The sequence below is a fragment of the Oncorhynchus gorbuscha genome, linkage group LG06 (genome assembly GCF_021184085.1).
Source record: "Oncorhynchus gorbuscha isolate QuinsamMale2020 ecotype Even-year linkage group LG06, OgorEven_v1.0, whole genome shotgun sequence".
Classification (NCBI taxonomy): domain Eukaryota; kingdom Metazoa; phylum Chordata; class Actinopteri; order Salmoniformes; family Salmonidae; genus Oncorhynchus; species Oncorhynchus gorbuscha.
This window is the reverse complement of record NC_060178.1, coordinates 18,633,510-18,659,562: the sequence shown is the minus strand read 5'-3', so window position 1 is coordinate 18,659,562 and position 26,053 is coordinate 18,633,510. Positions and strand designations below refer to the sequence as shown.

The following is a 26,053-nucleotide window of genomic DNA, read 5'->3' as shown; positions in this document are numbered from 1 at the left end:
ATGGATTGAGGGAGACAATGCCATCCTGTCTGATGTTTAGATTTAAGAGAAGAAATCTGTACTGCCCTTCACTGTTGCTCCAAGCAGAGGAAACTGCAGTTCTGAAATACATCAAAAACATGAAGACTTCTGCCTGAAGCCCATAAAAGCTGCAGTATACATATTGGACCCAAGTATGCTGGCAAGAGCATCCTGTCTGGTGCAGACATCAACAAGGCCTATGGTGTCATCACTACTGTGTATTACCGCCTGGATGAGGGCAAGGTTCTTGGCAGTCTGGCAAAGTACACTTCCAAGCAAGGGCTTTGGGATGGAGATGCAATATGGCAGTCATGCCAACATACCTCATCAGCCACTTGGTGGAAGGGACTTTGTGGATCTGAGGCTTTTTCCCCTGTTGCCTCCATCATCCTCCAAATCCCACCAACATCAGCCGCCTCAGAGCACAACTGGTCCTTGTTTGCGAACACACACACCAAAGCACGCAACAGGCTGACCAATACAAAATGGAAAGTGACAGTGAAGATGAGGCCTCAGAGTCTGATGGTCAAGAGGTGGACATTGAGGTCCAGGGAGAAGACATGTGAAGCTTGAGAGGAAGACAACCAAAGCTTAAGTTTCTAGACATCATTTTACAGATGTATGTTGAAAACGTTTTGGGAGATGCGATGGATCATTGGGGATCATTCAATATTCCCTTTAGTAGTTCAGTGAAATCCTCCCATATAATTTTATTAAAGTTCAATTTCGTAACTAAAATGATTTGTATTTTTTTTATATTGGAAGGATTTAATCATTTGCAAATTTGTCTACTTATGATAAGCTAAAATGTTTGTTTCTGTCTCCATATGATATGGTAAATATATCCAATGTAAAAAGCATTTAAATTGTGTTAATATTTGCGTTATTTCCCATTTATTCCCCAAAATGTGAAATCCTAGGGGTGAGACACACTTTGCTACGCGGTTCCGGGGGCATGCCCCCAGACTTTTTTGGTTTGTTGAAAAACAGGTTTTAAATGCTAATTTCTAGTGACTTTTGAGAGAAGTATACAGGCAACAGATAATGTTTTTTTGTTAATTTACTGCAATTCTACTCATCTTGCCATAGGGCGTAGAGAACAATTTGCAGTTTTACAGCTAATTTCCTTAGATTCTACACATTTTGCCATAGGGTGGTGAGAAATGTGTGCAATGTTTTTGGTTATGGTATTGAGTGACCGTGAATAACAAAATCAATGGTGGCTCCCCAGTCGGTAATTTAACCATGATTACCACAAGTTTAGATTGGTAAATTAGTCAAGCCAGCTAAAACATGGGCTAATTGACTGACATAACAATATTAATTTTTAATTGCACCTTATATACCTATTCTACTTTTCTAATTCTCAGTAGTAAATTTAGACCCTGACTTTTAAACTGCGCACCATAATCCAATGTTATCTAAAGCTTTTACTACCTACTTGTGCCTACCTGTCCTGATTGTTATAGGGTTGTCAGTTGGATTTGGAATCTATAGTTTTTTAGAATTTTTTTTTTTTTTTTTTTTTGTGTCCCTTGCAAAAAAGAAAGCATCGTTGCAGCTCTTTCTCCATTAAGAAACAAAGCCTCCCTTGGCAGAGGTCGGGTAAAACTCTAAAAATAAACATACAGGTTTCAGCACCCAAAGAAAAGCTTGCAGCTTTACGGCAAACATGGGTACAAAGAAATAATTAAAGAATGGACATTTAAGTATAGATTCTAACCGACTCTATGTCGTTGGTGGACACTCATCGCAACTCAAATTTCTGCCACTTATAACTAATTTCTTGCATTTCAACATTTTTTTTAATGACCCATTGCCCTTCTAACCATAATATTTTTTAAAGAATGGCACCATGTTCAAAAGTTGTGGCTAAATCACTGTTGGCTCAAGTTGAACACCATAGTTTTATACCCTCAGCATATGATCAAATGATGTGCTCAACAGGAGTTGCATAGGCCTATATCTGAAGGAGGAGTTATTGGCTAATTCATGTTATTTTTAGGCTGCATTTTGTGATGACATTGATCTATCAGGTTTGACAAGCACCTTTATTAGGGCTCTGATTGATAACCACTTTGTAGGGATGGTGAGATCCAGAGGCAGATGTGGCAGACCTTCACAGTGCTGAAGTACAGTGCAATCCTCTGAATACTAAGCATTTTCTGTGTAACATTAATTCCCTATTAACTAGGGATGGGAATTTGAAATTATTTCACTATTTGAATAACGTTTTTTTTTTCGGCTGAGATGATGTTCACCATCATAGAACTGATTCTGTTTTTTTAACTTTCTGGTGAGTATTTTTCATTGATCAGTGTTGGTGCACAGCTGTAGGCTAATCGCTATTTGAAGTTGGGAAAATGGCATACAATTGTCATGGCTGAATGGAGGGCTAAATGCGGTATCATAGTAAAATGTATTTTCATGTAAAACGCAACCCATATCCTATGAGACAGAAAATGAGCTTGAAAATAAGTAACTTTGTGCGTCCTTAGAACTGGTGGCTACATTTACAGTGCGCAACTGTAAACAGTGTACTGTCAAAGACACGCAACATCTGAAGCAACAGTAGCTCAATGCACCTTATAAATAACACAAATATACACTACACCTGCCCGTCGAACATCATTCCAAAACCCCTTTGCTGCTATAACAGCCTCAACTCTTCTGGGAAGGCTTTCTACTATATGTTGGAAAATTGCTGCGGGGACTTGCTTCCATTCAGCCACAAGAGCATTAGTGAGGTCGGGCACTGATGTTGGGTGATTAGGCCTTTGCTCAGTCTGCATTCCAATTAATCCCAAACGTGTTCAATGGGGTTTAGCTAAGAGCTCTGTGCAGGCCAGTCAAGTTCTTCCACACCAATCTCAGCAAACAATTTCTGTATGGACCCTGCTTTGTGTACAGGGCATTGTGTTTCATGCTGACACAGGAAAGGGCCATCCCCAAACTGTTGCCACAAAGTTGGAAGCACAGAATCATCTAGAATGTCATTGTATGCTGTACCGTTAAGATTTCCCTTCACTGGAACTAAGGACTCCCAGACCAAACCATGAAAAACAACCCCAGACCTAAATGTAATAATGTCAGTATTCAAGTTCTGTTTCATCCTTTCTCCTTTCCTCCAGACCTCCAGCAGCGTACTCTCTCTGTATCTGAAGAGGAGGTTCCCCCTGAGCAGCAGCAGTGTGAGCAGGAGTGGAGCCCCAGTCTGGGACAAGAGGACCCAGAGCCCATACAGATTAAAGAGGAAGAGGACGAACTCAGGACCACTCAGGAGGAAGAGCAGAGTCATGGGTTTGAGACTGATACTAAAGACTCAATATTCACTGCTGGCTGTGTGAAAAATGACTGTGATGAGGACCCAACTCATCCCTCACGTCTCTATCAAGCCCAAAAGGAAGGAAATGGTAAGAGAGACCCTACAACTGAACAGATCACAACACAACCTGATGGAGAGGACTACATAGAATCAGAAACAATCAGTGTCTCCCAGCCCCTCTCTGCAGTAAATCCAGATGCAGCTCAGAGTGAAAACATTGAAAGTGTAGGTGGTATGGAGACTGGAGGACCTCTGTCAGGTTTTAAGCCAGTCATATCAAAGAGATCAGAGATGGCAAAAGGACAAAGGTCCCGTATCAATACTAAGGGTAAGACATCGACACAATTCTCCCTCCTGAAATCACCCAGTCAAAGTCATGCTACTTCCTATTGTTGTTCCTGCGCTGTTTGTGGTACATGCTTCAACCAGAATGAAGATCTGAAAAGACACATGAGGAGCCACACAGGAGAGAATCCATATTATTGTCATGATTGTGGCAAAACATTCATTCGGAGTGGACATCTAAAAATACATATGCGGATTCACACAGGGGAGAAACCTTTTAATTGTTTTCATTGTGGCCAAGGATTCAACCAGAATGGAAATCTAAAAAGACACATGAGGATTCACACAGGAGAGAAACCTTATCACTGTCATTTTTGTGGCAAAGGATTCTGCAACAGCAGTAATCTGAAAAAACACATAAGGATTCACACAGGTGCAGGGTTTGGGTCAATTCCAATTTAGTTAGACATTTCAATTCTTGAATTCACTCAAGAAGTGGAGAATTTACATTGAATTCAATTCAAATTTCAACAATCTTTAAGTTACGGAATTGGAATTAGACTGATTTGGAATTGTAAAAACATTTCATCTTTGGAATTGAATGAAAATGTATGGAATTTATGCACTTATAATTTTTCTATTGCAGGTTTTGTTTTTAAATTATTTCAACTTGTAATTATATATTTACACTATAGCTAAGTGGTCTGAACAGTGACATGATCAGCCAGAAAGAAGCCTGAATGAATTTGGAATTGAGGATAATATTGAATTGGGAATTGAGTTCCTGGAATTTACCGAACATTGGAATTGGTAGGAATTTAATTACTGATCTGGAATTTGAATTTACAGGGAGAGGGAATTGAATTAGAACTGAATTTGTGGAATTAACCCCAACCCTATACGGGGGGAGAGAAGCCATTTCACTGCCCTGATTGTATCAAAACACTAATGTTACAACTCGATCAACAAATGAATTCACACAGAGGAGAAATAAGACTGTTACTGCCCTAACTGTGGCACAGGCTTCAATCCGATTGACCATCAAAAGATGGACTCACACGGGAGAAATGATATCATTGCCGTGTTGATGACTGATGTTTCAGGAATGACACCAATCCAAAAAGTACTCACATGGAAGAAACAATTAAGATGCAATGATTGATATGCTTAAGTGGGCCCATTCATATAAATGAACCTTGTGAAACCATGTATTTTTTCTTCATCCAGGGATGGTGTGTTTTATTCACAACATAATAAATGTTGATAACCTTGTTCATTGAAGTGTCTTTACGTGTTCTCTTTCTTGACAGTTTTCTAGTTTGATGTTAGAAAGCTTCTATGCAAAACAATCCTCTGAGGTAGATTAAAAGTGCAATATTAAACATTTAAAATGTTGGACCATTGAACTGATCGGTGGGTTCAACATTTGATGTCATGACTACATTACTGTGTAGCCTCAAAGGGTCCATGTTACTACTAAAATCCTTTCCCTCCCTCACCCTGAGAGCTGGACTCCAAACCCTGCATAAACATGGCAGTTTGTAAGGGAGTGGAACAAAGGAGCAAGGGAGAAATATTAAATCTCCTAATCTAGTTAAGAATAGGCTGCTAGCTACAATTACGGTATTCCTCTCTAATGTCTGCCTCTAAAACAGCAGGTATTGTGGGGAGGGGGAACAATGGGTTGTGGCATTCCCTCTCTGTCTGGACTCACTGCTTACTTGCATTGAGGGAGGGTCAGGTTGCCTTAGTGCTGAGAGAGTGCACTGATCATCTATTATGGTAAAATATCAGGTTTACTGAATTGAGTTGTTTTAAAGTTAATATACGCGAAAGGAAGTATTCAAATGCTTTTTTCGGCATTAGTCTATAATGCGAATAGCAACTGCTAACAAATGTACGTTTACACTGTGTACTGCTACTAGTAGTAGGGTGCATCATTTAAAATCGGTTGCAGAGATTAGACAATGACTGTTCCATGCAGTTTGATAACAATGAGTTTGATGTACCACACGGAATCGAGGTGTTCACCGACTTCTTACTATACTGTTGAATTCGTCGATACCCTGGTATTTTCATCGATAGTGAAGAATCTCAGAAGAGGAGCGCAGCTTCTGAATTATTACCAAGAGGCAGCTCTGAAATGCAGCCGAAACTGTTGCCTTACGAGACATTGTAAGTTTACTGTATTTGTTCAGTTTTTCATTTCATCTGCACTGCCAACACTGGAGAGCTGCATCCTGAGCCACAAATACTTTATCCTGTACAACATCACGAAAGGTGAGCCTCCATATGATACAATTTAGACACAGACTAAGTTGTAGGCTACTTTAGTGGTGATTGTTTCTATAATAAAACAAGACAAACTGATGTTTATTTCTGCTAATAAAACATTTAAGAAGCTTAATCATGTACTTATTGAAAACCATTTATAAACTGTTATAGCTTACATTAAGTGATTGAGATGTAGCCTATAGGCTTCAGTGAGATGACCCATCACCTGCTACACAGTATGACTGTGGGGTTAGTTTTCTTGTCTCATTCTGGTGTTTCCAGACCTGTTGGTGTTTGGGAAGTACTCCACCTCCACACCAAATTCAATCCCTCAGAGCCCCTGGCCTCAGACAAGCGCCAGTTCAACTGACCACCACCCCGTAGCCCTGGTTAGAAGCAGGGCAGGATGCCCAGCACCACCATCGCACCCCAGAGCTCTACTCAGGGCACGATTCATCACATCCACCCCCTCCTCCACCGTAATGCCCACCTTGGGGACCTATGCCCCCACCACAGCTGCCCCCTACATCACCCAGGAACCATTAGTGGTGTAGATAGTCCTGCAACTTATTTTCATGCAACTGTATCGCTAACTATATTTGTGTTCTTGGAGATGAGCTGCATAGAGAATGAATTGAAGCACATGTCAAAACTGTAAGATCAAATTTGCTGTGAGGATTGTGGTTACTGTTGTGAGGTAATAGCTTGAAACTTGGAGTAACTGCTGATGCATTTGAGGTCACTTGCCTCAATATTTAAATGTTATTTTAAAAAATGGCACATTGTTGAATGTGTCCTTTCAGTAGGGTGCTTCTCTTTCTCTCCCTGAGCCAGAGGGGGTTGGTCAAATATCTCACAACAGACAGTTACAGGTATCAAATGCTGTGTGGTGAAATCAGAGGTTGGTCTCTTAACATTGCACCGGTCAACATCAGGGTGTAGAAATTAAATTCTGGTCTTTGTACTACACTACCTTTAACTACACTGTCCCACAATTGGACGTGAAGTGATAACGCTGCAAAACTGTTCAAGTGGTGAGGTGGCTATGCTTAAAACACAGCCAGTTGCTTAAACTATGCTTAACACAACCATGTGATGTCTTCCTGAGCCCAAGAGGGGGGTTTAGGTGTCCCGAATATTGAGTGGATTTACGCTGCTACTGTTGACTCACCTGTTGAACATACAGTTAGGGAGTCAGCCAGCGCCTCCCTACTTCTGGACCTACAGAGGTTCCACTGGCAAATGGAAAATTGAACACTCGTGATGTGGGCTTTGTAGTCTGGTCCGACTGGCTGGACCTCAAAGACCTGTGGAACCGGACTGGAGTGGAGCTCAGGTGGACACAGACTGATATACAAACTGAGCCAGTGACTTACTCTGATGCAGTTGTGGTAGATTGCGGTGTTGATGTGGAGTCTTCTGTCACCCATGATGAAACATCTCATCCTACATCCAGGACGACACTCCTTGGTCTCAGACGGATGCAGCTACTGCAACACTGGACTGGCCTGAGACTGCAGGGAAACTCACTGCTCTGGACTGTGCTAATCACCGTCTCCCATTCCATGTACCAGAATTCTGCCATTGGCGAGGACATTCTCACCTTTACTGTTAAGGATGCAAGTTCTACCAACACAATATAATCTAGTATTCTGGTACCCTGCAAACCATGAGCAATTTTGTATTCTACATGAGTCAAATGTAATGGAGTCCATTGTTGTTGTGAAGGGCTGCTGTTCATACAAGGACTTGTACATTGCTAGACATGACACGCCTTGTTGACCTGATAGCCAGCGAGGTGAGACAGTCTCACCAACAGCACACATGCATAAACATTCTTGTGCAAGGGGGAAGCTGATTTGATGCATTTTCATGTGTGCCAACTACTCCAAATATTGTTGTTGTGGGGGGGGGCTCATTTTCATTTTGGAAGTGGGATGCTCATTTGACGGCTACATGGAGCGGACCTTTGCTGAGAAGCTTGCTTAAATACCAGTCCCTCGTGGCACACCAGCCTCGGGTGGAGGTGCAAGCTGGTAGCGCTGATATTTGGCAAGGGTAGGGTAAAGCAATTGGCTAAGTACTGCTCTGTTTCAGCTGTTGTGGGCAGCCTAGCTGTATGGAGAAGGAGGTGCTTTCTGTACCTTTGAGTGTCATACCTTTGAAATGTTTGGATCCTTTTTTTGTCAAATTTGATTGGTGGATTCAACTGAAGTATTTAGTGTGTGTTAGACATATTAGAGGTTCAGTAGTTTCTTCCCAGCTTCTCTGTACTGGAGCACGCTGCCCTCACTCTTACCCTCGTTCTTCAGTCTGGTCACAGAGTCCCTGTACTCCTGTACCTCTGGCTTTCCTCCCTCCCCTGTTAACCCCATGCGGACCAACGTGGACAGGGCGTTCTTCTGAGAGGGGCTGATCTCCCAGCTGTACTCCTCCATGTCTGCCACAGTCTTCTCAGACTCCCAGGCCTCCGCTTTTCTAGGCAGAGTAAGTGGAACAGCACATTGTCCGCTACATAAGCTCAAACAAAATGCTAACCAGGATTGATCAGTTTATGACTCAATATATGACAAATGATAGGTATGTGAAACATTAAAGATAACGGTCTGCGATTGCCCCTCTTGGGATTGTGGGTTTGGGGACAGAACAGTGTGGAACTCCTTGAGTGCCCTGGTCAGTGATGTGATGCTCTGCTCTCCTGTCCTCTCAAAGAGATAGGGTTTCTCCATACGTGGTACGGAGTTCCTCCATCACAGCCTGTCTCTGTCCGATCACATTCCCCAGAGGACAATAGGCCCGTTGTGTGGGAGCTTAAAGCAGGGGCAGTCACAGCCTCATCAGATCCCCTGCAGCCCTGGTGTTTGGGGTTAATGACCCTCATTACATCTATATATGGTTCCTAATATCCAGGCTGGCTGAGGCCCAACCCCTCCAGCGGACAGGGTGGTAGGATGGGGATGGCTGGAGAAGAGATTCTCTCCTCTTTAGCCTGACTGTCAGGGTCATTACACTATCTTCACAGGGTCAACTAGTGTTGCAGTCCCTTTCAATAACATCGATTCAGTTAGTTTGCTTTAGAATCTAAGCCATTTGATTCAGCATACAGTAGTTCACGTTTTAATCAATCCGAGTTAAAACATAGGTGACCATTGGTTGGACAGACTCCATATCTTGTATTGCTTTCGTCTCCACAGGGTGTAGCCCAGTGAATGAGACGAGGTTGATGACAGGGCGGCAGGTAGCCTAGCAGTTAGATCGTTGGGCCAGTAAGGTTGCTGGTTCGAATACCCAAGCCAACAAGGCAAAAAATCTGCTGATGTGCCATTGAGCAAGGCATTTAACCCTAATTTGCACCAGGGGTGCAGTACTACTATGGCTAAACCTGTAAAACAAGACATTTCACTGCACCTATCCAGTGTGTGTGTGTGTGTGTGTGTGTGTGTGTATATATATATATATTAAAGACAGTGATGTTGACAGACCAAATCAAATTTATTTATATAGCCCTTCGTACATCAGCTGATATCTCAAAGTGCTGTACAGAAACCCAGCCTAAAACCCCAAACAGCAAGCAATGCAGGTGTAGAAGCACGGTGGCTAGGAAAAATTCCCTAGAAAGGCCAAAACCTAGGAAGAAACCTAGAGAGGAACCAGGCTATGTGGGGTGGCCAGTCCTCTTCTGGCTGTGCCGGGTGGAGATTATAACAGAACATGGCCAAGATGTTCAAATGTTCATAAATAACCAGCATGGTCGAATAATAGTAAGGCAGAACAGTTGAAACTGGAGCAGCAGCATGGCCAGGTGGACTGGGGACAGCAAGGAGTCATCATGTCAGGTAGTCCTGGGGCATGGTCCTAGGGCTCAGGTCAGTTGAAACTGGAGCAGCAGCATGGCCAGGTGGACTGGGGACAGCAAGGAGTAATCATGTCAGGTAGTCCTGGGGCATGGTCCTAGGGCTCAGGTCCTCCGAGAGAGAGAAAGAAAGAAGGAGAGAATTAGAGAACGCACACTTAGATTCACACAGGACACCGAATAGGACAGGAGAAGTACTCCAGATATAACAAACTGACCATAGCCCCCCGACACAAACTACTGCAGCATAAATACTGGAGGCTGAGACAGGAGGGGACAGGAGACACTGTGGCCCCATCCGAGGACACCCCCAGACAGGGCCAAACAGGAAGGATATAACCCCACCCACTTTGCCAAAGCACAGCCCCACACCACTAGAGGGATATCTTCAACCACCAACTTACCATCCTGAGACAAGGCTGAGTATAGCCCACAAAGATCTCCGCCACGGCACAACCCATGGGGGGGGGGGCGCCAACCCAGACAGGATGACCACAACAGTGAATCAACCCACTCAGGTGACGCACCCCCTGCAGGGACGGCATGAGAGAGCCCCAGTAAGCCAGTGACTCAGCCCCTGTAATAGGGTTAGAGGCAGAGAATCCCAGTGGAAAGAGGGGAACCGGCCAGGCAGAGACAGCAAGGGTGGTTCGTTGCTCCAGAGCCTTTCCGTTCACCTTCCCACTCCTGGGCCAGACTACACTCAATCATATGACCCACTGAAGAGATGAGTCTTCAGTAAAGACTTAAAGGTTGAGACCGAGTTTGCGTCTCTGACATGGGTAGGCAGACCGTTCCATAAAAATGGAGCTCTATAGGAGAAAGCCCTGCCTCCAGCTGTTTGCTTAGAAATTCTAGGGACAATTAGGTGGCCTGCGTCTTGTGACCGTAGCGTACGTGTAGGTATGTACGGCAGGACCAAATCAGAGAGATAGGTAGGAGCAAGCCTATGTAATGCTTTGTAGGTTAGCAGTAAAACCTTGAAATCAGCCCTTGCTTTGACAGGAAGCCAGTGTAGAGAGGCTAGCACTGGAGTAATATGATCAAATTTTTTGGTTCTAGTCAGGATTCTAGCAGCCGTATTTAGCACTAACTGAAGTTTATTTAGTGCTTTATCCGGGTAGCCGGAAAGTAGAGCATTGCAGTAGTCTAACCTAGAAGTGACGAAAGCATGGATAAATTTTTCTGCATCATTTTTGGACAGAAAGTTTCTGATTTTTGCAATATTACGTAGATGGAAAAAAGCTTTCCTCGAAATGGTCTTGATATGTTCTTCAAAAGAGAGATCAGGGTCCAGAGTAATGCCGAGGTCCTTCACAGTTTTATTTGAGACGACTGTACAACCATTAAGATTAATTGTCAGATTCAACAGAAGATCTCTTTGTTTCTTGGGACCTAGAACAGGCATCTCTGTTTTGTCCGAGTTTAAAAGTAGAAAGTTTGCAGCCATCCACTTCCTTATGTCTGAAACACATGCTTCTAGCGAGGGCAATTTTGGGGCTTCACCATGTTTCATTGAAATGTACAGCTGTGTGTCATCCGCATAGCAGTGAAAGTTAACATTATGTTTTCGAATAACATCCCCAAGAGGTAAAATGTATAGTGAAAACAATAGTGGTCCTAAAACGGAACCTTGAGTAACACCGATTTTACTGGAGGACATTTGTGGGTTTTATTCCTGGAGTGGAGGACAGAGGAGTGGAGCACAGAGTACTGGAGCACTCAAATAAGAGATGGACAGGTTAAATAGTCTCTTGGGGATTGGAGTGCCTCTAGTGCCCAGCAGGGGAGATGGTACGGTACACTACCTGCTGTGGTGGAGGACTGTGCTCTGTCACAGTGGATCATTGGTTTGGATCAACAGCCCACAGTCAGTCTCACTGAGTGAATAGATAGAATCACCCAAGCGGCGGCTAACACGCGGCCTCTTTGTGGGCTAGCGTTACTACCTGAGCACAGCTTCCCCCGACCGGCGGGCTGCACTGTGCCTTCCATTGACAGTGTTCCGCTTCCCGGCTTGTACGCCATTCCCCAGAGAGACAAAAAGCCAAGGCTTTTTAACCAGCTAAACCCTGCTGCCTTGGTGAGAGAACTCCCAAAGGCACAACAGGGAGAGCCATTAAGTCCCTTGTGGCTGTACTCATGTGAAAACAGCCTGTGCTGGTGACCCTGACGGTGGATATCTCAGGTGTTGGTTGGAGTGCTGTGAATAAGTGGCAGGGTCAGCATCGGATACTGGAGTCTGTTTTCTCCTGTTTCGAGGGGAAATGCCAGTGGTGACAATGCTGCTGTATGCCACCCCTCTGCCTATTCTCCCTATTCACGCATCATACCTCCCTTATGGCCTTACTCTTTCACACAAAGGGGAGAAATAATGATTCACTTGAATAGTGAATCCCTGAACTGACTTGGATGAAAGGCAACATAAAAGCCTGTAACGCTCTTTCTATTTACAAAGCTCTAATGTATATACAAGCCCTTTACCTGTAGGGATGGTTTATAGTATCATGCATCTCTTTCCTAGTCCATTAGGGGTCTCTGATGCTTTGCAAAGTGATGGCCTTGGCTGCCTGACCGTCTGTCCACTCACTGTCTACCTATTAGCAGATGGGCTGGCTGGGTAGTGAGGTTAGGCGGAGGATCATGACTCCTCAAGCTCTTTAGTACTGACCAGGGTCACATTTGGGAGGATGCTACATACTGAACGGAGCAGCTAGACATGTCATGAATAGAGCTGGGAATATATTGTACATCTGACCTTTCCATATTCTGTCCTGTTGAGCACATCTCTGGACTTGACTAGTCAGAGTAGTAGAATTAGACACTTACCCACGACTCGTGATAGAGAACAGTCAGGAGGTACATGGCGTAGTCATAAATCTGCTGTCTCACAGGGCAGCTGAAGGAGCAAAGGGGAGAAAAGAAAGAAAAACATTTCAGAAAATACAGTGTTAGTTGAAATAGAGCCCCCATTTAAAATATATTACTGTAAAGCAACTGTAGTGAAGGACCAACACCTTATTGGCAACAGCACATTGAACAACAGGGGGTGCTGCTTACCTGTCAGTGGTGATGGTGAGTGTGTCTGTGTCTGTCTCTTTGCAGTACATCTCTCCTACCAGTTTAACCATCTTCCTGGCATGGTTGTCCAAGTTCAGACTGGAGAGCTTCACCTGAGTGGACAAAGACACATAAATCTGACATTATAATACTAAACCTTATTGGCTTTGGCAAATTGATTCAAATAAAACCAGAAACAATAGATGTAGTCATCCCTCAATCTGAAATAATATGCACTGTGCCACACTAAATATTGAAACTCTACAGCGGTAAGTCAGTTAATGTTTAAACTCCGTCTACCGAATGGAATTTAAATCATGGAAAATGTCAAAATGACAATATGGTTCATGTTGCAGAAAACATTGTTCCCCCTTACAGCTTTGTGACAGCTGAAGTTCATGGAAGAGAAGAAGTGAATAATGAGACGTGAAGAGGCTTTTCAGGAGAAGGATTATAGGCTATTCTCTCGCATTGTTCCAGCACAATGTCAACCAAAACAAAACCTTAAAAAAGGTCACATTTCTCATTATTGAGACTAAGACCCTTACCCCCATTGGTCAAATCTCCTTACTTTCATCAGATTAATCACATAGTTATTTAAAGAGAGGCCATGCTACTGAGTGATCAGTAAGCCCTTTGCAGATCGGGTGGAAAACAAAAGATTACTGCAGGTCTTAACGGACATTGCGCTGCTTGCTTAGCAAGTACCACTTCCTTCTGATTTGGCTCATACGGACACTCAAACACAGGATCTCTGCCTTGCAAACACATGTAACCACCCTCCTGAAGCGTCTTACAATCAGCATCATCCATTTTCTAAAGCCCTTTTTACAGCAGTTGTCACAGAGTGAAATACAGATACCGAGCCTAAAACCCCAAAGCAATGCATAAGCAGTGGCTAGGAAAAACTCCCTAGAAAGGCAGGAAACTAGGAAGAAACCAGAGAATATTCACGCCTCGGAGAAGCTAGCTATTCGGCAGTGCAAGTGGGAACACTTCAGGCTTAGGAATGGGTTTCACACGTACTACACATGCATGTACCTCACATGGGAGAGTTTATACACAAGGCTCACACGTATATTATAGAAATATGACATGTACACACGTGTGCATGTTCTACAACTCTGTGTGTGTGTGTGTGTGTGTGTGTGTGTGTGTGTGTGTGTGTGTGTGTGTGTGTGTGTGTGTGTGTGTGTGTGTGTGTGTGTGTGTGTGTGTGTGTGTGTGTGTGTGTGTGTGTGAGAGAGAGAGAGAGAGAGAGAACCGGTTGCCACGCGTGTTGACAGGAAATGCATGTACATACAGTGCCTTGCAAAAGTATTCAGACCCCTTGGATTTATTCACATTTTACTGTGTTACAAAGTGGGATTCAAATTGATTTATCATTTTGTCAACAACCTACACAAAATACTCTGTCAAAGTGGAAGAATTCATGTTAAAAACAAAAGTGCACGAAATGAACTAACTAAAAGAGTCATTGCACAAGTATTCCGCTTCCTGAGTCATTACATGTTAGAAACGCCTTTGGCATTGTTTACAGCTGTAAATCTTCATGGGTAAGTCTATAAGAGCTTTGCACACCTGGATTGTGCAATATGTTCCCATTATTCTTTTTTTTTTTTATCTTCAAACTCTGTCTAGATGTTAGAGATCATGGCTAGAGGGCGATTTTCAGGTCTTGCCCTAGATTAAATTAAGTCAAAACTAACTTGACCACTCAAGAATTTACTGTCTACTTGGTAAGCAACTCCAGTGTAGATTTGACCTCGTGTTGTAGGTTATTGTCCTGCTGAAAGGTGAATTCCTCTCCCAGGCTCTGTTGAAAACCTACTTCAATCTGCTTTACCTCTCGGATTATGCTTTTTAATCCTTAAACAATCCCCAGTATTTGATGATGTCAAGCATACCCATACCATGATGGTACCAACAGGCTTGAAAATGAGGAAGTTACTCAGTGATGTGTTGGATTTACCCCAAACATAAGGCTTTGCATTTAGGCTATGATGTGTATTTTTTGTAGAATTACTTTAGTGCCTTGTTGCATACAACATGCAAGTTCTGTAATATTTATCATCTGTATATTTGTATTCTTTTCACCGTGTAATAAGTTAAAATGTGAAGAAATCCAAGGTGTGTGGAGTGTCAGTGGAGCAGATGGCTGGCGATTAATCACAACATTCTTCTAGAGATAACTCGATTAATCACAACATTCTTCTAGAGATAACTCGATTAATCACAACATTCTTCTAGAGATAACTCAATTGTTTTTAGGTTCCATGCCTATTGCCATTCTCCATTTGTGACAAGTATGTTCATATGATGGAATATTGCAATCATACAGCGCTATGAAAAAGGTATGCATTGTAGAAGTATCTTAGAGCAGCGTTTCATAGACTTAAAGGAAAGATTCACCCATTTTGAATGTTATTGTTTTTGTGCATCTGAGTAATGTCCTATCGATTCCCTAGGTCATTTCATGTTTATCGGAGGTATTGGCATTCAAGCAGGCAGACATTTGGCTGGTATGAAGTAGCATTACAATAAAGCCACTCTCACCACACTGGAAGTTAATAGAAAGACAATTTCACAATCTAAAAGTCTATCATACATGTTAGATTTCAATACTGGCCAATGTCAACTCGTGAGGTTGTCTTCTCTCGAATTAGCCATTGATCATACTTTTGCCTTATTCCTACCTCAAGAAATGTGTAATTTAAAAGAGGATCTAGCAAATTTCTCCTGTGTCTGCCTCTTCAGTCCAGGGTGCATTGCATGGTGTCATTGCAAATTTCAGAGTCCACTCTTTGGCACATCAATCTGCAAGTTGAACATGGTGAGATTGTAGACTCCTAAATTGATAGTGCAGTTGTTTAAGTGATTTTACCGCTAACTGGCTACTTCACCTGCTGATAGTGTCTTTGGTATTATTGTAAACTCAGCAAAAAAAGAAATGTCCCCTTTTCAGGACCCTGTCTTTCAAAGATAATTCGTAAAAATCCAAATAACTTCACAGATCTTCATTGTAAAGGGTTTAAACACTGTTTCCCATGTTTGTTCAATGAACCATAAACAATTAATGAACATGCACCTGTGCAACGGTCATTATGACACTAACAGCTTACAGATAGTAGGCAATTAAGGTCACAGATATGAAAACTTAGGACACTGAACAGGCCATTCTACTGACTCTGAAAAACACCAAAAGAAAGATGCCCAGGATCCCTGCTCATCTGCGTGAACATGCCTTAGGCATGCTGCAAGGAGGCAGGAGGACTGCAGATGTGGCCAGGGCAATAAATTGCAATGTCCGTACTGTGAGACACCTAAGACAGCGCTACAGGGAGACAGGACGGACAGCTGATCGTCCTCACAGTGGCAGACCACGTGTAACAAACACCTGCACAGGATCGGTACATCCGAACATCACACCTGCGGAACATGTACAGGATGGCAACAATAACAACTGCCGAGTTACACCAGGAACCCACAATCCCTCCATCAGTGCTCAGACTGTCCGCAATAGGCTGAGAGGCTGGACTGAGGGCTTGTAGGCCTGTTGTAAGGCAGGTCCTCACCAGATATCACCCGCAACAATGTCGCCTATGGGCACAAACCCACTGTCGCTGGACCAGACAGGACTGGCAAAAAGTGCTCTTCACTGACGAGTCGCGGTTTTGTCTCACCAGGGGTGATGGTCGGATTCGCATTTATCGTCGAAGTAATGAGCGTTACACCGAGGCCTGTACTCTGGGGCGGGATCGATTTGGTGGTGGAGTGTGTCACAGCAGCATTGGACTGAGCTTGTTGTCATTGCAGGCAATCTCAACGCTGTGCGTTACAGGGAAGGCATCCTCCTCCCTCATGTGGTACCCTTCCTGCAGGCTCATCCTGACATGACCCTCCAGCATGACAATGCCACCAGCCATATTGCTCATTCTGTGCGTGATTTCCTGCAAGACAGGAATGTCAGTGTTCTGCCATGGCTAGCGAAGAGCCCGGATCTCGATCCCATTGAGCACGTCTGGGACCTGTTAGATCGGAGGGTGAGGGCTAGGGCCATTCCCCCCAGAAATGTCTGGGAACTTGCAGGTCCCTTGGTGCAAGAACTGGCAAATCTGGTGCAGTCCATGAGGAGGAGATGCACTGGAGAACTTAATGCAGCTGGTGGCCACACCAGATACTGACGGTTACTTTTGACCCCCCTTTGTTCAGGGACACATTATTCCATTTCTGTTAGTCACATGTCAGTGGAACTTGTTCAGTTTATGTCTCAGTTGATGAATCTTATGTTCATGCAAATATTTACACGTGTTAAGTTTGCTGCAAATAAACACAGTTGACAGTGAGAGGATGTTTATTTTTTGCTGAGTTTATGTAGCTACGTTTGCTAGCTAGCTAGCCAGCCAGCCCAAAGAGCATTGCATTTATGGATTTCCACAACGATTTTCATATTTCTACCAAACTTTAATATAAACGGCAAAATGAAACATTTGTTCACAAAAAATATTGTTCTCAGTGTTATTTAACACTGTAAATGATAGGAATGAGTGGTTTTGGATGGATTTTTCGTTTAAGAGCATAGATCCGGACAGTGGAGTAATTTCCTGAAAGGTCAACCAGACATGAGATGAGAGCTGTTTAGAGAACCTCTAGATCCCTTCAACACAAGAGGATAACTGTGCACTTTATATGGATTTGGTTGAGAAGGGTCAAATACAGGTCAGAGTCTAATTGAACTCTTAGCTAACATTTTAATCTACCTCAAACCCCCAAACCCCAGACCATGTATGCCTACAACACAGGAAGACAGACTCTCACTCTGAGGTGGACTATGTGGGTAGATGGGTTTCTGTGGGCGGTGCCGGCAGACACGTAGTCCTTGCTCTTTACTTTGACAGGGAAGTGCTCATCATATTTAGCATCTGTGTCCAGGGCAGAGGGTCACTCTGTGCAGAATGCTGCAGGGAAAGGAGAAACACAGAGGGACAATTAAGTGATAATGCCAGAGAAACCGGTGTTTGGAAGATATATTGGCACATGTGTTGTTAGGCAAACTGTGCCAATATATCCTCCAAACACCAGCTTAGAGGACATTATCACTTTTATACAATGTGTTACCAATATATTCAAATAATGATTGATTAATTCATTCATACCATCTCATCCTTCCACGAGATATAGTCCAAAACAAATGTAGGGTTGCTATCCAAGCCGGCTGGTCGTTCGTTCTATCGGCTCGGTTGCCAGTCTTTTTGTTCTAAATCTATGGAAGTGAACAAGCCAATCATTCTCGATGTTCCGTTGCGATGATGGCTGGCAACATTTTGCTTGCTAGCTCGCCAACTTTGGCTAACACAGTCACATCAAACAGCGCAGCCAGAATAACAAAGCAAAGTAGCTGCATTTGCGTGTGTTTAAGCTGTTTTCTAGTTCGCTGAACAGGACACTGTTCAGAGGAGCTAGCCAACCACACAGCTAACACAATCACTTCAAACTGAAGCTGGGATGATAGCAAACTAGCTGCATTTCGTGTTTTTCTATTGACATTTCTTTGTGTGTGCATACACACTACTGTTCAAAAGTTTGGGGTCACTTAGAAATGTCGTGGATTTTTAAGGAAAGCTAATTGTTTTGTCCAATAAAATAACATCAAATTGATCAGAAATACAGTGTCGACATTGTTAATGTTGTAAATGACTATTGTAGCTAGAAACGGCTGATGTTTAATGGAATATCTACAAAGTACCTGCAAAACACCAGTCTCAACGTCAACAGTGAAGAGGCGACTCTGGGATGCTGGCCTTATAGGCAGAGTTGCAAAGAAAAAGCCATATCTCAGACTGGCCAATAAAAATAAAAGAACACAGACTGGACAGAGGAACTCTGCCGAGAAGGCCAGCATCCTGGAGTCGTCTCTTCACTGTTGACGTTGAGACTGGTGTTTGCAGGTACTATTTAATGAAGCTGCCAGTTGAGGACTTGTGAGGCGTCTGTTTCTCAAACTAAACATTCTAATGTACTTGTCCTCTTGCTCAGTTGTGCACCAGGACTTCACACTTTTTTTAAAGAGCCAATTTATGCTGTTCTCTGTACAGAGTAGTACACAGTGCTGTACAAGATCTTCAGTTTCTTGGCAATTTCTCACATGGAATGGCCTTCATTTCTCAGAACAAGAAGAAAGTTTTGTTTCTGGCCATTTTGAGCCTGTAATCGAACCCACAAATGCTGATGCTCCAGATACTCAACTAGTTTAAAGAAGAACAGTTTTTTGCTTTTTTTAATAAGCTCAACAGTTTTCAGCTGTGCTAACATAATTGCAAAAGGGGTTTCTAATGATCAATTAGACTTTTAAAATTATAAACTTGGATTAGCTAACACAGCGTGCTATTGGAACACAGGAGTGATGGTTGCTGATAATGGGCCTCTGTACACTTATGTAGATATTCCATTAAAGATGACATGTATTTATAAAGCCCTTTTTACATCAGCTGATGTCACAAAGTGCTGTACAGAAACCCAGCCAAAAAACCACAACAGCAAGCAATGCAGAAGTTGCACGGTTGCTAGGAATTTTTTTATCTAGTTTCCAGCTACAATAGTAATTTACAACATTAACAATGTTTACACTGTATTTCTGATCAATTTGATGTTATTTTAATGGATGCATTTTTTAAAAACTTTTCGAGAACAAGGACATTTCTAAGTGACACCAACCTTTTGAATTGTAGTGTATAAAAATGATGCCAATTCATGAGGCAGCAGTTAGCCTAGTGGTTAGAGTGTTGGACTCGTAATCGAAAGGTTGCAAGATCAAATCCCCAAGCTGACAAGGTAAAGAAAATCTGTTGTTCTGTCCCTGAGTTAACCCACTGTTCCTAGGCCATCATTGAAAATAAGTATTTGTTCTTAACTGACTTGCCAAGTTAAATAAAAAAAGGTCAAATTAAAAACAATTTTGACTGGCTGAGATAATCTGACAGGCTGTCTGTCTCATCCTGACAAAATCAGAACTATGGGACAGCTGGAGGTCAAATTTCAATATTGAAACAATATTGCAAATGTCGAAGACAGCAAGCTTAATATGCTGTTGAAAACCAAATGCTAGTCTAAAAACAAAAGTGAGATATTATCTAGATGCTTTTTTACAGTGGAGATCTAGTATATAACATGCCTGGCTGGGCTGATGAGACAGTGGATTGCGCAGTCAGATTTCAACTTCATACCCTTAGCCGGTGGTATCTTGTGTAAAAGACACCGGCTGGAACGCGGTTTTAACCAAATCAACATCCAGGATTAGACCCACCCGTTGTATAATTGTTAATTAAATACTACCACTCAATAAGCACTTTGACTTACGCTTCAGAGCTTCAGAGTTTCTTTATGGCTGCTGGAGTTAAATGCAAAAAGTTTGGAATCTGAAACAGACAAGAGTTTTCATAAATGCCTGTTTGATCTGACAGCACAATATATAGCCTTAAATGGTACAAATGATTTCCATCCCAATGCATAATCAAAAGCTCTGACATTTACATTTACATTTAAGTCATTTAGCAGACGCTCTTATCCAGAGCGACTTACAAATTGGTGCATTCACCTTATGACATCCAGTGGAACAACCACTTTACAATAGTGCATCTAAATATTTTAAGGGGGGAGGGGGTGAGAAGGATTACTTTATCCTATCCTAGGTATTCCTTAAAGAGGTGGGGTTTCAAGTGTCTCCGGAAGGTGGTGATTGACTCCGCTGTCCTGGCGTCGTGAGGGAGTTTGTTCCACCATTGGGGAGCCAGAGCAGCGAACAGTTTTGACTGAGCTGAGCGGGAACTGTACTTCCTCAGTGGTAGGGAGGCGAGCAGGCCAGAGGTGGATGAACGCAGTGCCCTTATTTGGGTGTAGGGCCTGATCAGAGCCTGGAGGTACTGAGGTGCCGTTCCCCTCACAGCTCCGTAGGCAAGCACCATGGTCTTGTAGCGGATGCGAGCTTCAACTGGAAGCCAGTGGAGAGAGCGGAGGAGCGGGGTGACGTGAGAGAACTTGGGAAGGTTGAACACTAGACGGGCTGCGGCGTTCTGGATGAGTTGTAGGGGTTTAATGGCACAGGCAGGGAGCCCAGCCAACAGCGAGTTGCAGTAATCCAGACGGGAGATGACAAGTGCCTGGATTAGGACCTGCGCCGCTTCCTGTGTGAGGCAGGGTCGTACTCTGCGGATGTTGTAGAGCATGAACCTACAGGAACGGGCCACCGCCTTGATGTTAGTTGAGAACGACAGTTTGTTGTCCAGGATCACGCCAAGGTTCTTAGCGCTCTGGGAGGAGGACACAATGGAGTTGTCAACCGTGATGGCGAGATCATGGAACGGGCAGTCCTTCCCGGGAGGAAGAGCAGCTCCGTCTTGCCGAAGTTCAGCTTGAGGTGGTGATCCGTCATCCACACTGATATGTCTGCCAGACATGCAGAGATGCGATTCGCCACCTGGTCATCAGAAGGGGGAAAGGAGAAGATTAATTGTGTGTCGTCTGCATAGCAATGATAGGAGAGACCATGTGAGGTTATGACAGAGCCAAGTGACTTGGTGTATAGCGAGAATAGGAGAGGGCCTAGAACAGAGCCCTGGGGGACACCAGTGGTGAGAGCGCGTGGTGAGGAGACAGATTCTCGCCACGCCACCTGGTAGGAGCGACCTGTCAGGTAGGACGCAATCCAAGCGTGGGCCGCGCCGGAGATGCCCAACTCGGAGAGGGTGGAGAGGAGGATCATGTCAGGTTGGAGGTGAGGAACTGACCTTGATGAGCTCTAGGTTGCCCTTCTTCTCTGGAGGCACCCCTCTCTTCACTGGGAAGCCCATGCGGACAGGCAGGGGCACAGAGCCCTGTCTGAAGGGGGCAGCGGTCAGGTACACTGCAGTCCAGTCCTGGTCTACAGGCATCCTATCTGTCCTGGGGTCACCCGCCTGACACACCATGGAGACAGGGAACAGAGGAAAAGACAACTAATTAGAGATGTCACAACAACTTCAAAATATAGCTTTATTTTTGTCAATATACAGCTTTGTCTAAACTTGATAATACATTCCTCACAATTTGTTTTATTGGTAAATTATCTGGGCTGATTTCATGACGTGAACTTCTACCCAGGGACCATAATATGCTGTAGCCAGAAAGAGTCATGTTGGCATGCTTGTTGGGTTGTGTAGTCTATATTTTTTCTGTCTTTGTATATTTCCACTTCGTTTGTACACTAGATGGCACTATGTTGGGTCATGGGTCACTGTTTACTTCAGCACACAAGTAGCAATGATGGCTTGTGATACTGGCACACAAGTGACCAGAAAGTTTATTTATTTAGATGACAAGAAAAGTGTGGATGCCGCCCAGGTATGGAGCGGCATCTGTATTATACCATTTGTATTTCATTAACCTTTGACTATTGGATGTTCTTATAGGCACTTTAGTATTGCAAGTGTAACAGTATAGCTTCCATCCCCCTCCTCGCCCCTACCTGGGCTCGAACCAGCAACACAACGACAACAGCCACCATCGAAGCAGCGTTACCCATGCAGAGCAAGGGGAACAACTACTAGAAGGCTCAGAGTGAGTGACGTTTGAAACGCTATTAGCACGCGCTAACTAGCTAGCCATTTCACTTTGGTTACACCAGCCTCATCTCGGGAGTTGATAGGCTTGGGGACTTAGTCTATGAGCGGATAAAAAAAGTGGGTGGGTCACCAGGTGCACAGAGCCTGTTACGGGTTACCAGGTGCACGTGGTTCCTGACAGCAGGACAATAGATATCTTATTCCAGGGAGTAAGCTATACTCTAAGGCCAGGGGAGAGGGGTGCTGACCAGGTAGGGAGAGGGTTGCTGACCAGGTAGGGAGAGTAGGTGTGGAGGTCTGTAGTTCCAGGGAGTAAGCTACACACTCTCAGGCCCAGGGCGAGGGCAGGCAGGGAGTGTAGGCCTAGAGGCCAGGAGTCAGGGTCACCAGGTTAATGTGGGCATGCCTGAGGTCAGGAAGGCCCCAGGGAGAAGGCCCAAGTGAACAAGTGTGAGTGACACTGTCCTTCAGGGGGGCAGTGTAGGCAACTTCATGTAAAATTGTGTGATATGAAAATGGACACACTAAAGGATGTGCAATGTGTAGGCCTACTGAGTGGACATTCTGAACCTTGTTTGAAGTCAGTATGTCACATGACCAAGGAGCTATTGAAATTTAACATTTTGAATAATTCATGTCAAATCGTGTGAGATGAAAATGGACAAACTAAAGGGTTTGCAATATAGAAGGGTAGTCAGTGGACATTCTGACCCTTGTTTGAAGTCAGGTCACATGACCAAAGAGCTATTACAATTTTTTAAAATGTAAATAAATTAAATAATGTGAGATGTAAATCGACAAAAAAAGTGCACACAGTGCGTGTCCATGTCACCGGGTTAGCTAGAACTAGTTTTGAAAGTTTTAGGGGTAATGGTTAAAGAGATATTGAAATTTGAAAAATTAGATTTGTCACTATGTTGACGGTCTCTAACTGCTGTTGGTGGCCGTAAGAAAAACTACAGGTGAATATCCGTTGAATATCCAACCTGAAACGGTTTTACCTCTGTACCTATCCTGTAACGGCTAATGGAACATCCAATCACATTAGCCCGTTACAACCCGCTAGCTACGCTTGGATTGGAAAGGGTTTGTTTTGCACACGTTTATGAACATTTGCAATCCCACCTGTGTTCGAGTGAGTATCATGAACTTTGTTTGACTCGTTACATTACTTGTTCCTCACCTCTCTCCGTGGTCTTCTATTGAAAGGTCCTCTATTAGGAAAGCCTAAAATTGATATTGATTGTGTCAGAAAAACATATGCAACTTCATTGGGCTCCCGAGTAGCGCATCGGTCTAAGGCACTGCATCTCAGTGCTAGAGGCATCACTACAGACACACTTGTTCGATTCCATGCTGTATCACAACCGGCCGTGATTGTAAATAAGAATTTGTTCTTGATGGACTTGCCTAGTAAAATAAAGGTTATATTAAAAAACATGTTTTTAAATTAAGGTAACCATGTCTCTAATTTTCTTAGGAAACAGTTAGACGTAATCGGGACCATGTTAACAGGTTCCTCGTCGTGACAGCATATTGCATGTAAACTCACCTTTATTCTGACTAGAATTGTTAGTAGACAAGGCCGTCGCGTATGTAGCCCTATTTAACGGGTCAAACGCATGAATTCCATAAATGCGACCATTTATTTGTTCTAATGACAAAATGGATTTGTTCATTGTGTGTGTAGCCATGTTTGATCATGTAATGTCAACCTATGGCAAATCGAGAGGGACAGTTTTTTTAGCGAAACAGAACGCGCAGACAAGATTGGTATCAGTGCCCCCCCCTTTGATATAGATAATGAACTGCAATTTGCGAACAGGTGAAAGCATTTAGCCAACAAAGGTTTATTATGTATTTCGAAAAATGTAGGCCTTTAGAATTTCCTAATTTCTTTCTGTTAGACTATATTTTAAGAGCTCAAATAACATTTAATTGTGTTTATGTAGTTTGAGGGCCAGTCTCCTTAGCTAACAGTCCACTCACGTTCATGCCACTCCTTACCAAAGATACTGGCCTTTCAGCAATCTCAATGTTCAATGTTTACAACGGAGTTGCTAACTGGTTGTTGGATATAACATGACTATTTTCAATGGCAACATGTCAAGCCTAGAAAATATAATTAGAATGTATAACAACGTCAAAAACAAACATTTACCTGTTAGCTAGGCAAGTTGTTGTATTTGAAGGCTTAAAATTAAACCCAAGACGTTTTGTGGTTGGAATTGCAGTATGTATTTAGTTTGAGAATTTAGACATGAGTTAGCAATTTTTGACAGCCCAGTTTAATCTCTGGACAAACAGAAAAATGTTGTTTAGCAATCGGAAACCAACGTGTTCTGTGGAGAGAAAAAAAAGGTGTTCCAATATATGCATAATCGTTGTGATTGGAGGATAGGTGTGAGGTTTATCGAATAAATTTCATATTTAATCAGAATATTCATATTTGAAGATGGCAGACTAAAGTCCGTTTCTTTGGCACATGACATGGAGAACAGGGAGTGGATTAGCTAAAGAGACTGGTACCCAGGCTAGTGCTTATGGACTATTTAGGCCATTCAACTGTTAAACTTGGGATATCCTAGCTCTCATGATCATTATCTAAAAAACTACGCTAGTGTTTCTGATTGTATTCATAATCTTACTTGGTTCATCCTTGGTAGACAATACAATTTATTTGCGCCGCTGGGGTCACGTGCGTCAGGTGGATCATGTTGAGCACAAGATGAAAGGTTCCAGTGTATTTCAGCAGCATCCCTGCCGCCGTGCGCGTACTGCCACCAGCTGTTGCTTTTAGCAAGCACACACTATCCAGTTCGTGACAGACGCACTTCAGAGACAAGCTGCGAAAGGATGGAAACAATGACCTGAGTTGTTTTTCTTCTTCTAATTTCTGTATTCTAATGTTCAATTTTTCAATGGTGTCCACTGTAATTTACGCACAAACACGTCTTACATCTGGGTACCACTTTGAAGGGAAGATAGGCTAACTGAATGTCCTCAGCTGAAAGGTAAGTTCACTTTTCTTTTTTTCTTCTTCTTTTTAACATTAAATGAATTTGGGCTATCTGAAATGATTACTTTATTACAATAAAATATGTGAAGAGTTATATCCCTATAGGAATAACTAATAGCTGAAACATCCTAATATTTCATGTTTGGTCCTAAGTATTGGAATATTCAAAGTAATACGATGCTACTGTAAGGTTAAGAAGATGATATTCCTATATGGAATGATTGATGATGGATTAACTGAAGGTAACTCCTGTGTCAAAGGACTTCAAAGCCTGACAGAGTTTTAGTGTGTTTGATGGTTGTCCAGCATAGCAGAGAAACTCAATCTATGGCCTGGTGACAGCAGCAGTGTTTGTGAGAACAGACTGTCATGGCATTATCTGCTGTGGAGGACAGACACGGTGGAGGGTTGCTAACCTGTTACGTTCCGGTCTCACACCACAAAGACTTACTTCTTGACAGATTTAGTGACCATGATCTGTTCACTTTTCATACCCAGGTCAATTTCCTTAAGGAAACGTTTTGACGCCTACTGAATAGTGGCCATGACTTTTATCGTGGTTGATGCTGGTCTATAGAGAATAAGAAGGAACGTGATGGACTATGGCCTAAATTCAGTCA

The 26,053-nt window shown here is 43.1% G+C and overlaps 1 protein-coding gene and 1 pseudogene across 1 annotated transcript in view; one reads left to right on the top strand and one right to left on the bottom strand.

Moving 5' to 3' along the window:
- The window catches only part of LOC124037403 (DENN domain-containing protein 2A-like), a 67,103-nt gene extending 60,644 nt beyond the window's left edge, over positions 1-6,459 (top strand). The window contains exons 13-15 of the mRNA XM_046352102.1: positions 2,932-2,987; positions 3,186-3,434; positions 6,188-6,459. Of these exons, the coding sequence (XP_046208058.1) occupies positions 2,932-2,987; positions 3,186-3,434; positions 6,188-6,459 (577 nt within the window). The remainder of the gene's footprint in view (positions 1-2,931; positions 2,988-3,185; positions 3,435-6,187) is intronic.
- A 1,683-nt stretch (positions 6,460-8,142) lies between these two features.
- LOC124037032 lies at positions 8,143-24,111 on the bottom strand (annotated as a pseudogene).
- Positions 24,112-26,053: the final 1,942 nt, after the last annotated feature.